Genomic DNA, 13390 nt, shown 5'->3' on the forward strand with positions numbered 1-13390 from the left:
CTGTGGGCATACGAGGTCCTGGGGCCTCCTCTGGCCAGGGCTTGCTGGCTGAGTCCCCCACTTCCTGCGGGAGGTGGTGCAGGCGAGCAGCTGCTCAGTGTCCCTATCAGCCGGCAGAGCTTGCCCTAGCTCCAGACTCAGATGGAGGGAGCCCTGGGACCTCCCAGAGTCAGGGTTCATCTAGCCCCAGAGGCCACCAGCAGCCACATGCCAGATGCTGGACCCATGGCTAAGGCTAGGAGCTTTGTGGGGGTGTCTGACAGATGCTGTGTTTTGTGAGCGCTGCTCCCTGGCATGCATCATCTCAGGATGGGCTTTTAGGACCAGCTTTCTGTCCTGTGTGTGCACAGTTGTGCAATAATGGTGCAGAGATGGCGCCCCATCGGGCTGACGAGGAAAGTTGGCTGCTGCACTAACAGCGCGCTGAGCTGGAGGGGGGCAGTTAGCCCAGCTGAGATGTGCCAGCTGCCTGCAGCCTGGCTTCATTCGGTTCCCGTGCAGCGAGGCGGGAGCACAGGTACGCTGCTGCCCTCCTCTGCAGAGCATGCTCCCTCACGGCTGCCCTGCATTTCATTCGCCAGCCCCCTCTACTGAGGCTCGGAACAGAGCCCAGTCCACCACCTCGGCCCCGCCGGGGGATACAGAGACAGCAGGGGCTAGTGAAAAGGATTCCTTTATTACAAACACAGGCAGAGCTATTTACAGCACCACCCAGGGTGCCAGGGCGTCCTGCCTGGTGATGCTCAGTGGGCAGAGCTGTACTTGCCAGGGACGCTGGCACATTGACATCACTGCAGGCAGCTAGGACAGGGCTGAGACCTGGGCTCTGCCGGCAGAGACGTGGAGGAGAGTTAAAGCCTAGGATGTGGGCAGAGGCTGGGAGCCCAGGAGAACAGCTCAGGCTGGCTGCTAGCCAGCCAGCAGCACGCTGCCCTGAGCCTTGTGTTCAGGACGATTAAAACCAAACAGCCCTGCTCTGGAGAGGGGGGTGTGCAGGAGGGAGCCGACCCCGAGTGAGAAGGGACAGGGGCTCCTCTCGCCGGCCCAGGGCGGAAAGGGGACGATGCAGCTTGGCAGGCACTTCCCAGAAGGCAGCTCGGTGGTGTAGAACGAGGAATCCTGGAAGCCATTGTGGCTACAGGTCCGTAGCTGGGCCCCAGTCGTAGCCTTCATCCTCATCAGAGTCGTAGGCCCGGGCCTGCGTGAACTTCTTTTTCAGAGCGTTGTGTTCGTACTCCCTACAGGGCAGCAAGATGCCACGTCAGGCCCTGGCTGGGGAGCCGGGGAAGGGACAGCAGCTGCAGAACACCCCCCCCGGGTACTCGGCTGAAGAGCTCACAGTGGCCCACAGGCCATGGCTGGTTTGGGTTCAGAACTGGCCCTGGCTGACATTCCCCTCCCTGCCGCTGAGCCTGTGTGGAGCCCACAGACCCCGCCAGAACGATGGGAAGGTTAAAGGAATCCAGTGACTTGCATTAACCCCCTCACAACTGGATTCAGGCGGCAGCCACAGACCCAGCGAGCAGAACTGGTGTCCTGGCGAGGGTGCCAGCTGTTCGGTTTTCGACCAGAACGCCCAGTCGGAAAGGGCCCTTGGCGGCTCCAGACAGCACCACTGACCAGGCTGTTAAAAGTCGGGTTGGCAGCACAGTAGGGCCAAGGTAGGCTCTCTGACTGCCGTGACTCCGTGTGGCGCCTTGAAGCAGCGGCATGTCTGCTCTCCGGCTCCTACGCGTAGGGGCAGCCAGGGTGCTCCGCATGCTGCCCGTGCCCCAAGCCCTAGTGCTGCAGCTCCCATTGGCTGGGAACTGTGGCTAATGGGAGCTGCAGGTGCGGCACCTGCTGATGGGGCAGCGCACAGAGCCACCTGGCTGCACCTCCACATAGGAACCAGAGAGGGGACATGCTACTGCTTCTGGGAGCTGCTTGAGGTAAGCGATGCCCGGAGTCTGCACCCCTGAGCCCCCTCCCACACCCCAACCCACTGCCACAGTCCTGATCCCTTTTCCACCCTCTGAACCCCTCAGTCCCAGCCCAGAGCACCCTCCTACACCCCAGAACCTGCACCACCAGCCCTCACCCCCCTGTGCCCCAGCCCTGATTCCCCTCCCACGAGCCGAACCCCTCAGTCACAGCCCCACCCCACAGCCAGAGCCCTCACACCCCCCTCTGTACCCCAATCCCCTGGCCCAGCCCAGAGCCCCCTCCCACAATCTGAACCCCGCAGCCGTAGCCCAGAGTCCCCTCACATACCTCAAGTCCCTCCTCCCCTCCCCTCCCCCTGCATCGCATCCCCTGCCCCAGCCGGAGCCCTTACCCCCCCACACACACTCCAACCCTCTGCCCCAGCCCCCTCCCGCACCCTGAACCCCTCATTTCTGGCCCCAACCTGAAGCCTGCACCTGGAGCCGGAGGCAGGGGTGGGGCCTCAGAGGAGGGGTGGGGCAGGGGCGGGTCAAGGGTGTTCAGTTTTGTGCAAGTAGAAAGTTAGCAATCCTAGTCCTGGCAGGAAGGATGCTCCGAGCAGGTGATTCACCCCCCACCCCCCTCGCTTCCCGTGTCACGCCTGCTGGGGCAGGAGAGACGAGGCTGCTGGTACCTGATGCTGCTGTAATCCTGTCTCCACTGGCCCTGAGGCTGCTGGTCTCCATCCTATTGGAATCAGAAGGAAGTCGTTCGAGGCTGCAGAGCTGCGTGCTCCAGACGGGGGCGCTGCAGCCCCAGGCACTGCCCTGGGAGGGGCTCTGCGGTCAGAGAGGCAGCACCAGCCCTCAAGCCCGGCTGGCCTGCTGCCTGCCCCAGGGAGAGTGCCCCCACCTACCCCTGAAACGGGCACCTCACAGCCAGAGCTGGGCCAGGCTCCCCTGCCCACCCTCACCCTGGGCTTTGAAGAGGGGAGTTCAGCTGCCCTGGCGCTGCTGAGGCTGCTCACAATGGGACCCCTTGGTGCCCATTCTGATGGGGGTTAGCAATGCCCTCTGTGACCAGCTCAGAGACCTCCTGCCCCCTTCCCCAGAAGCCACCGGCCAGGGCAGCGTTGGACCCCTGCACCCCCAGTGCCCTGCCTGTGCTGCCCTGCTCACCCGAGAGGCGGCATAGGTCAGAGAGACGGCCACATGCTCATCTGGGTTGTGGGGCTCCACCGGCTCCGAGGACCGGGCCAGGGCTGTCTGGGCATGGTCGTCCTCCAGCTCGTTGTCCGTGTAGGCCCCCCCCTCGCCATCCGTGTCCTCGTAGTCGCTGTTGGCGCAGCTATCGCAGGTGAGGTCCCCTGTGCTGGCGGAGCGCTGCTGGTTCAGCAGGTCCAGGCCCTCCTCTGGGGAGGCATCCACCTGCAGGGAGAGGAGATGGGGGTCACCTGCACGCGGGGTGACCCGCGGTGCTGCCCGAGGTGGGCGTCTGCACTGGCTCCACGGCGCTGGCGCACAGGTATTGGTCTCCCTCAGGCCCTGAATCTCAGCTGCCTTGCAGAGGAGCAGGGTGCCAGGGGAGCCCCTCCATGTCGTTCTGAGGCACTGTCCTCCCCACTCCCCCTAGTGCCCAGAGGGCTGCCGGGATCAGAGCCGTGTCTGCCGCAGGGAATTAGCCGGGGCTGGCAGGCAGACTCCAATCCCAGCTCCCTGGCAGTTCGATGGGGCAGCGGGCCCCGCCCAGGGGATGCCCCGTTTCAGTCAGGGCAGGCAGGAGGGAGCTGAGAAAGGCGGGGGCCTGGAGGAGCGAGAAGGACTCTCTGGGTACCTGCTCCTCCGCTGTCCAGATAGGCCGGGCCTGCTGGGCGCGGATGATCTCCTTGAGGCTCTGGTACCAGGTGTTGGTGCTTCCGCCGAGGCTGATGGCGGCCGTGAAGAGGTAACTGTAGTTCTTCTTCATCTTGACGGCCTGCGCGTAGAGGCGGCGGGAGCTCTTCTTGGAGCCGGGGGCGAGCCACTGGCGCATGGCCTTGATGCCCTGCCGGCTGTCGGGTTCACAGAACACCACCACGGGGTAGTACTGCACGTAGTTAAGCCGCTCCACGGCTGAGGGCGTGATGTCCAGCAGCGCGTGCTTGTCCTGCGGGGCAGGAGAGGGGCTGGGTAGGGTCCTGGGGGCGGGAAGGGAAACCTACGGCGTGGTTCCCCTGCCTCAGAACACCAGCTGGGCCATCCACTGCCACGAGCATTGGAATACAGCTCTCTGGGCCCCCGCCCCCTGAGAAGGGGGATCCCCACTGCCTGGCCTCGCCCTCCACTTCCCGAGCAGCGGGCAGACACGGCAGGAGTCAGGGCATTGGGCTTGATTCCTAGCTCTGCACTCACTCAGGCAAGACACCCAACCTCCCTCCCTGTGGACTGGGGTGACGCATGCTTCCCAGCAGGCAGCCAGCGTGGGCAGGCTTGGAGGCCCTGGCTGGAAGAGGCTCGGGGAGGGCAGAGCATCCCTCGCTAACCCTGGCCCTGCGAGGGCCTCACCTTCTCAGCGATCTGTCGCACCGAGTCCAGTTTGATGACCTTGGATGATGCCTCGTTGCGGGCCACGCTCTCTGGGGAACAAGCACAACCCGGCATGGGAGACGGTGAGAGCGTCTCCAAGCCGGACCCATTGATTGTCCCCAAGTGTCCCTGGCCCAGCTGTGCTGCTACTGATCCCAGGAGAGCTCCTCAGCCCAGCTGTCTGGGGTGATGGGAAATGGCATGAGGGGCCCCAGGGCATTGCAGGGGGTGTGCATGGACTGGGAGGGGGGGGCGTGGAGAGGGGCACAGGGCATCGCAGGGGGTGTGCACGGAGGGGCGGAGAGGGGCCCCAGGACATTGCAGAGGGTGTGCACGAACTGGGGGGTGGAGAGAAGGCTCCTGACCTGTCTAGCTCAGGAGGAAGCCATCAGCAGGCTGGGCAGATGATGTTGCAAAGCAGCTGGCACATGGGGGGCGGAAGGGACAGGCAGGCAGAGACACACACTGCGCATGGGAAATGTGGAGGCCCAGGATAAGGAAGCAGCTGGGATCAGGGCCACATCCCTGAAAGGGCCCCTGGGCTGCAGGAGGCTCTCAGCATTAGCCATGGCTGGGTGCCTGAGAGAGAACACTTCAGCAGGCCATGTGGGTCCGCCAGCTCTTGCCCAGAGCACCCCCTCCTTACACTGGCCGCACACGGGAGCCCTGCATTCCCCACGTAATGTCCCAGGACAGGACCCCAGCCAGAACAGGGCCTGTCGGACGCTCCCAGCTGCACTTACGGGCGATTTCAAACTCGTCAGGCAGCTCGGCACTCAGCTTCTCCATGGCGATGTCAGAGATGGGCCCCAGGATCACGACTGGCCGTTTGAAGTTGGCTGGGGGAGAGGAGAGGGGTTCAGCGAGCCGGGCACCACATGAAACACAAGGTCTGACCCCATCCCCGCCACTGAAACGCTGCAGCCTCGGGCAGGCCCCCCGCCCCTGTGCCATCGTGACCTGTAACATGGGGGACGGGCACTCTGCCTCCCGGGCTGGGCGTAGATGGGCCCAGGGGATGGCTGCGAGCGGCAGGATCAGACACGCCAGAGGCCTCAGGCTGTCGGCTGCAGCATCCCAGCCAACCTGCAGGGTCAGGGCCGCAGCCCAGCGTGCTCCCCGCTGCCGCCTGCACAGAGCTCGTGCACCGCTGCTGCTTCCACTGATCCCTGCCTCGGAGCCGAGGCCTCACAGCCTGTGGGAGGGCCCAGGGGCCGAGCCTGGAACTCCCGAGGGGCGAGCGACTGGCCCTTGGGTAGCCAGGGAGAATCGGCAGCCTCATCCTTCGGCCCAGAGTCAGGCAGCTCAGCTTGGCTTTTGATGAAGCCTCCACGAGGAGGGGTGTTTGTCTGGCCGATGGCTGGCAGCTCCCATGAAGATACCAAAGGGCAAGGCACGGTGAGGAGCAGGCCCCAAGTGCACTCCAGGCAGGGGACCCCCCCATCTCAGCAGAGAACAGGAATGCAAAGCAGCTGCCCATGCATGGGCAGAGCCTGGGGCAACACCTCCCAGGGGACAGCCCAGCCCAGTGGGCCAACAGGAAGGGAGTGCAGGGCTCCTCTCACATGGACAGGCCAGCAGCAGCCAGCCTCCTCCAGCCAGGCCAATCCTTCCCTCCCCCAGGCCTGAAGGATCAGCCCCCCAGCACCGCTCCTCTGGGACAGCCCCGGGCTGGCAGCCATGCCCACCTTCCCGCAGCACCACCCTCTCGTAGGGTGGATAGTGGCCCTGCTTGGTGAGAGCCGACAGGTCCTCGCGGCTCTTCCGCAGGTTCTTCTTGGCCCCCCGCAGGCCCCGCAGCTTCCAGAACTCGGCCCGGGCCCCGGAGGAGCTGGCAACGGAGGTGGCCTTCAGGACGGACTCCAAGCTGGCGAACTGCTCAGCCCTGCACCAGAGGGCGAGACAGCGTCAGCATCGAGAGCCCCAAAGCATCTCGGGGCGCCCCCGAACCAACCGCCTCACTGTCCCTGCTCTGGCACAGCCAGTCTGTCCCACGGTCCAGGGCTGGTGAGTGTTTCCAGCACCCCGAACCAGGGCGCCTGGGATCCCCTCCAGGGGCCGATACCAACTCACCTCCTCCCTTGGTGCCCCCCTTTGCCGGTGGGAGGGGCTGGCAAGCAGCAGACACTGCGAGCGCTCAGTATCGTTACACAGACCATCCCAGGAGCCGTGTGCCAGGGCAGAGAGAAGGTCTAAGCGGCACAGCACCGTGCAGCGAGACCCAGGGTGCATTTCCTTGCAGGGCACACGGCCTGGGTCATTGGATTTCCACATCGGCACAACAGGCCTCCAATTCCCTTCCTGAGCAATGGCCCAGCAGTGCTAGGGCGCGAGTCCTGCCCTGTCTAACCTTGCAGGCATGGCAGGAAGATGCTGTGCAACAGCCCCTTCAATCCTAGGGCATCAGGCTGCCCTGCAAACAACCTCCACTGCCTCCCAGGAAGAAACCATTGTCCCTGTTTCACAGATGGGTAAACTGAGGCAGAGACCTGGAACATGACTTGGCCTCAGGACACATGGCCACTTTGTGGCAGAGCCAAGATTCCCAGGGCTACCACTGGACCATGCTTCCTCCAACGAGGCCACGCAGGGACAGAGCTTCCTCTCTCTGCCCCAGAGAAGCACGGGCCTCCCTCCGTGGTAGGGTGGGAGGCTGGCATGGGTCTGGGGCAGAGCAGCTCAGGACAGCATATGTGGGGCTGGCGGGTTCTTGGTCCCATAGCAGCCACCTGCCCAGGCCCTGGCTGCAGGCAGACAGCCCGCTGGTCCTGCTGCTCTGTCGCAGCCCAGGGCAGGAAGCTGGATTGATGACTTCCCGCCATGGGAGCATCATGGGGCCTGAGTAAACACCCTCAGGGCTCCCAGCTGGATGCCTTGGGGTGGGAAGGTTATTGTGATCCACACTGGAGGATGTCCCCCCCACAGCTCCCTTAATAGCTCCGCTGCCCTTTGCTCAGCCCCAGGGCTCAGTGCCCCCGCTCTGAGACTCATGCCAAGGACCCTGTCCCCCACGGCCTGCCCTACCTGCTCCTGTTGGGGATGATTCCCTTGTCCAGTTCCTGCAGGTCTCTGCCCATGCGCACGGCCAGCCAGCTGCCCAGCTTGCCGCGGTACATGGTGTCCAGAACATGGAAGACCTCGCCCCGCGTGAAGCTCAACCCAGAGGGAGTGTCCTTCTCGAAGTCGAAGTGCGTGCGGATGTGGAACGAGTCCCTCACGTTGGACTTGACCATCTTCCTGTAGACTGGGCAAGGCCAAGACAGGGCCTGTCAGGGAGAGGCGGCCAGAGAGGAGGGGGCATTTGGGGGCCAGCACACGGGGAAAATGGAGGAGAGACGGGTCGGCTGCATTTGTGCAGCACCTTTTACTGCCCACGTCTCAAAACCCCGGCAGAGAACCAGGGACCGTCTGCGTAGAGGGAACAGAGTCCCGCAGCATGGCTCATGAAAAACGGGAGCCATCAGCAACACAACCGAGCTGGAAGGAAGGTGAACCCCTCGCAACCATGGAAACTCTGGGAGCGTGAGCTCAGCGTCCAGGGAGATGGGCAGAGCCCAGGCCAGAGCATTGGGCGGGATGGATACCCCCCCACCATGAATGAAGGTCGGGGACAGGAGCGTGCAGGGCAGCAACCCCAACATATGTCAGGTTGGGAACAAAAGCGAGTGGCCGGACGAAGCAGGAGGCAGCTCTGGTTGGGCGCTCGGCCAGTTCCACCCTGAAAAGGTACAGGGTAGATGGGGGAGTGGGACCCCTTAGAGAGATCAGGCACCAAGAGCCCAGACTATAACCCAGGCCTGGATTCAACCCAAGACAACAAGCGATTTGCCATAGGGACATGCGGCTTTCCTTTGGGTCTCCCTACTGGCATGCGTGTAGCTACACCCGCCCTGCCCCTCGGTTCAGATGGCTGTTCTGGAGTCACATGGGTGCCATTTAGCCTCACTGATGCCAGCCCTGTCTGACTCTGGTGCAGCCCATCTGCACTGGAGGCTGGCATTGATGTAGCGTCCCTGGCATGGTGGCTCGCGGTGTAGCGTTTGGAGCAGGTGTTGCAGCACTGGAAGATTTCTCTGGGATGCGGTCGAGGGCTGGGTTAACTCTCCCACCCACCTGTGCTCAGTCCAACAGGGGATGTGCCTGGGCCCGTCCAGCACAGCTGGGATCCTGGGCACTCCGGGGAGCCAGAGTTCTGGGAAGTCCCAGGCTGGTCTTGTCTCTTGCCCAACTTCCCAGGGGAAAGAGGAGGAAACTCACATGGGCAGAGTCACGCTGGGCTCCCAAGGGACAGACGCAGGTGCACATTGGCAGCTCAGTCACAGGCAAGGACCAGCCAGAGCCTAGAGTGGGACCTTAACACACAAGCCCCAGCAACCCTGCAGCTGCAGACTGGAGGTCAGTTGGTCACTTACTGTCCTGCTTGCGCTGGGTCAGCAGAACGACCTCCTCGCCCTGTGGCAGGGACAGCAGATACTGCACGGCGTCCTCTCGGGTCAGGCTCTGGAAGCTGGTATCGTTCACCTGCCAGAGATGAAAGGGCCTTAGCGCCGGCATCCCCCGTCCATTCCTGGGTGGGAGCAGCACACGCCAAGGGGAAGGGCCTGCACGGGGAGGCCACATGAGGCTGTGGTGACGGTGCTCAGGCACTGCAGGACCGGGCTGTACAAGCCAGGCTAGTGCAGGGCTAATGGCTGGAGCCGAGACCCAGAGTCAGGGCTCCTGGGTGCTATTCCCAGCTCCATGACCTTGGTGCTTATGTTTCCCTGTCAGTCACACTGACCGCACAAGCAGGTTCAGAGGAAGACGGGGGAGGCTATGTAGTCTGTGTATATAGCCTACAGGTGACTGTTCTGGGTCTCCTCCTAGGCCAACCCACAGAGGCTGAGCCGTTACAGGGCCAAGGCTCCATCGCTCCAGTTGCAGCGGTTTGTGGTTTTAGCTCCGGGAGCTCCCCGGTTCAATCCCCGGGCTGCCAGCTGAGATGGTGGCCGTTGCACATTAACACAGGGGCGCTTCAAGGAGAGCAGGGGGCCCGGATGCCTCGGGGAAGAGCATGGACGTGCTCTGGGTATTCTAGACGTGCAGCAGGTGGCACTTTCTCAATGCTGGACTGCCAGAGGGTGTGACAGCTCCTGGGCGAGCGCCTGGAAGTGCTCACAGCCAGGAGAAGTGCGCTCCTGGCCGGGGCAGGCTGGAGGGAGGGGACTGGACTAGAGGTTGGGAGAAGCATTTCCCATGTTCTCTCCCAGGATTAGCTTCCAGCAGGGTCGGTCCTGGCACTCCATTTGCGGGTGACTCTCCACACAGGGCTGCTGGGAGTGAGGGGTTTGGGAGGCTAGAGACGGTCACGTCATATAACAAAGTGAGAGTTCGGGATGTCCCAACCCATAGGGAGCTGAGACAGGAAACAATCCCAAGATTTTGGGCTCCCCTGCACTTCCTGGGCTCAGCTACTTCCCAATAACAGTAAGAGCCACACCAGACAAGGACCCGTGGGGGAGGGATAGCTCAGTGGTTTGAGCATTGGCCTGCTAAACCCAGGGTTGTGAGTTCAATCCTTGAGGGGGCCATTTAGGGATCTGGGGCAAAAATTGGGGATTGGTCCTGCTTGGAGCAGGGGCTGGACTAGATGACTTCCTGGGGTCCCTGCCCACCCAGATATCCTGTGATTCTGTGACCCCAGCTTTGCGCAGGGAGGGTCGTTGACGCAGCAACACTTTCATTCCAGACACTCTCCCTCCCCTGCCCCCTTGTTTGCGGTGGTACCTGCAGAATTTGGTCCCCCTCTTTGATCCCCTCGCTGTCCGCGGGGCTCCCCTCCTGCACACCTGCCACAAAGATGCCCACGTCATTGCCGCCAGCCAGCCGTAGCCCGATGGTGTTGGCCTTCACAAAGCGCACGATCTTGGCGTCCGGGCTGTACCTGCAACCGGGAAGAACCGCAGTGTGAGCTTGGAGCAGCAAAGTCAGCGCTGCCGTCAGGGCAGATGGGTTCCAGCAGCTCATCATCCACAGCCAGCATGGGAGGGCTCAAGGGCACTTCACCACCACAAACAAGAGTCTTTGTCTGAAGGAGCCAGGGTCACCCTTAGCTCCTCCTACCCGCCCTGCTCCGAGCTGGCTCCATCCTGCCCCATGAGCTCATCCCCTGCTGAGAGCCCCTTTGGCTTCAGAGCTCTTCTTAAAGCCCAGCTATTTTCCCTGGCCAGTCCCATCGCCCCCTCCCCCTGCCAGCCCACTGCTGAGTGGCTTCTCCGCAGGCTGTTGCCAGGACTGTGCTGCATCTGGGTTGGGCCCTGTTCTGTCTGCACAGCCCCGTGACCTCCGCAATACCTGCGCCAAGACACGGCTCCTTCCCCAGCTAGCCAGGAGTTACCAGCACATGGCAGCAGCTTACCCATCCTCCTCGCTGGCTCTGGCTGCAGGGTGGTCATAGGAGACGCTGTAGGCACTCTCCTCAGCAGGTTCCAGGGAATCTGCAATGGGAGAGGGTGGGGTAAGGTGGAGCAGCCCTGGACATTCAAGCTGCTTTGAGGGCTGCAGGGACTTGGCTGGGGCAGGGGGGTTGGAAACAGGGAGTCTTAGGAGCTTCTCAAGAGCAAAGAGCCCATTTACTGCCTGGGTGTGGTGTGTGGCCCAGTGCTCCAGAGATGGCTGATGAAGATGGGGACGTCCATGCTGCTGCCCTCAGAGTGGCAGGCAGCACCGCCAGAGAGCAGTGCGCCCTTCTGCAGGGGCTCGAGAGCACAGGATGCCGCAGGGGAGAGACGCATGCGGGCCATCAGGGCGCCTGAGCCTACACCAGGCAGCTGCCAGAGCACAGCAGCTTGCCCGGCCCAGCTGGGAGCTCGGCCCACGGCCACGATCATCAGCCTGGCCTCACGTCTGGGAAGTCAGTGCTGGTGAATGGCCCCTAACGACAGCCTCTGAGACTGATGGCCTCTGCTTCACCACAGAACAGAGCGCGGCAGGGTAGGTTCCCCCTCCCCCCAGCTGCCACCCGCCCCCCCAACGTATCTTCGGCCGTGCCCTGGAGAGGCCTCCTCTCCAGACAAGCGAGGAGATCGATTTCCAGGGTCCCACTCAGTCCTGGCCCCTCTGCTTAGCTGGGCAGCCAGACTTCCAGTGACTCCTATCCACGCTGGTGGTTCCTGCCATGAAGACACCTTAGTGCCAGGAACCAGATCACAGAATCTCAGGGTTGGAAGGGACCTCAGGAGGTCATCTAGTCCAACCTGCTGCTCAAAGCAGGACCTACCCCAACTAAATCATCCCAGCCAGGGCTTTGTCAAGCCAGGCCTTAAAAACCTCTAAGGAAGGAGATTCCACCACCTCCCTAGGGAACCCATTCCAGTGCTTCCCCACCCTCCTAGTGAAATAGTGTTTCCTAATATCCAACCTACACCTCCCCCACTGCGACCATTGCTCCTGGTTCTTGATACATCAGCCCATTCCCAATACGCAGTCGGTCACGATCCTGCTGGGCGGGACATGAACCAGCAGCCTGCAGGGGAGAGACTGTGCAGGCCCAGTTTCCAGAGCAGGGCAGGCTGGACTCAGCCTCGAGGCTCCTTGCCTCGCCCGGAGGAGACCCAGTAGCCAGGACTCACCTGGGAGAGGAGCATCGTTCTCCTGTACAGCGGCTGCTGTCTCCCTGCTGAGCTGACTCCCCTCCCTAGAGCAAAAAAAGAGATGATGAGACTTAAGCAGGACTGCTGCTGCTCCTCCATTTGTGGGACAGGGAAGAGGGCCCTGGTCCCATTCAGAGAGCCCTTTCCCGCAGCTCCAAAAAGCAGCAGCCCCTTGCCTGAGAGAGCTAGGCTGAAGGCATGGGGACAGCCCGGGACTCACACTCTTTGGGCTGCCTGGTTCTGCCCAGCTCCTGGAGCTCCCCTTCACCCCCGCAGCAAGCGCGTGGGAGGCGGGGGGAACAGAGCTGAGGGGACTGGAGATGCTCAGTGGTGCTGCCAGCCGGAGGAGCATCAGTGTTTGTGGGGCTAGGGCCCCGTTGTACTGGGCACTGCACACACTGCGAGCACATTGCACACTGCACGTGCACACACTCCTGCGCCAAGAAACATGCAGTCTGTGCAGCAGGGCCTGGCTCTTCACCAGCAGGCAGCCCACTCTGCCAGGCTGCCACCCCCGGGAAGGGCTGTTCTCTGGGGCGCAGGCCCTGCTCGGCTCTGCAGCGGGAGAGCGCCGATGGCTCACATCACCCAGTCTCCTCTCGGACAAGCCACAGACCAGCTGCCGGCTGGATCAGGCAGGGAGATGCCCATGCCGCCCCTGCCTTCTCCTCCCAAGTGTCATCACCTGCCTCGCTCTGCTCCCTGAGCCCACACAGAGGCACCTGCTCCAGCCCCTCCCTCATCCACCAAGGAGCCCTTAGAGAGGCACCATCCCCAGGGGCTGTCCTGGCAGGGGAGAGACCAGCGACTGCCAAGCAGTGTAATCATTGCTTGGGCTGTAGGTTTCCCCCTGGACGGCCCTGTGCTGCTGTTCTCTGGGGCCGCGAAGTCAGAGGCTCCTGACGGTTACACGATGGGACCCAACTGACAGATGCCCCAGGAACTCCGCTTAGGCTGCTCCAGCTGGAGCAGGAACATTACCTAGAAAACTGGACGAGGTTTGCAGTGCAGGTCCAAGATGGGGAAGTCACCTTTAAACTAAACTCAGTGCCCAGCTCCACATAACCTTACTGACGGCACTGCTCGGCCCTGGCTCCTGGGCACTGCGAGGACTCATACACAAGCGTTAGTCCATGTTACAGAGGGGACAGGCAGAGAGCAGCCACCGAGCCAATCAGCGTCTGAGCAGTGTTCATCCACACCCAAACCGGGGCTGTCTCTCGGGTCTGACAGTGTCTCAGGCTGCTGGGGAACACAGCCGGGGCAGAAGGGGAGCGGCCCCTCGACCTG

The 13390-nt window shown here is 62.6% G+C and overlaps 1 protein-coding gene across 2 annotated transcripts in view; it reads right to left on the reverse strand.

The window, feature by feature from the left end:
* Positions 1-78: 78 nt before the first annotated feature.
* Positions 79-13390, reverse strand: part of TJP3 (tight junction protein 3) — a 54305-nt gene continuing 40993 nt past the window's right edge. Inside the window, exons 9-20 of one of the 2 annotated variants that reach the window (XM_043535867.1) lie at positions 12080-12144; positions 10867-10945; positions 10236-10392; positions 8882-8990; positions 7494-7713; positions 6158-6354; positions 5213-5308; positions 4449-4519; positions 3739-4050; positions 3084-3332; positions 2600-2652; positions 79-1238 (exon numbers count right to left, since the gene is read on the reverse strand). In XM_043535867.1, coding sequence (XP_043391802.1) covers positions 1136-1238; positions 2600-2652; positions 3084-3332; positions 3739-4050; positions 4449-4519; positions 5213-5308; positions 6158-6354; positions 7494-7713; positions 8882-8990; positions 10236-10392; positions 10867-10945; positions 12080-12144 — 1711 coding nt within the window. In that variant the 3' untranslated portion in view covers positions 79-1135. The remainder of the gene's footprint in view (positions 1239-2599; positions 2653-3083; positions 3333-3738; positions 4051-4448; positions 4520-5212; positions 5309-6157; positions 6355-7493; positions 7714-8881; positions 8991-10235; positions 10393-10866; positions 10946-12079; positions 12145-13390) is intronic. The other variant, XM_037885708.2, reaches the window with a different exon arrangement.

Source organism: Chelonia mydas, chromosome 25, assembly GCF_015237465.2.
Source record: "Chelonia mydas isolate rCheMyd1 chromosome 25, rCheMyd1.pri.v2, whole genome shotgun sequence".
NCBI classification, from domain to species: Eukaryota; Metazoa; Chordata; order Testudines; family Cheloniidae; genus Chelonia; species Chelonia mydas.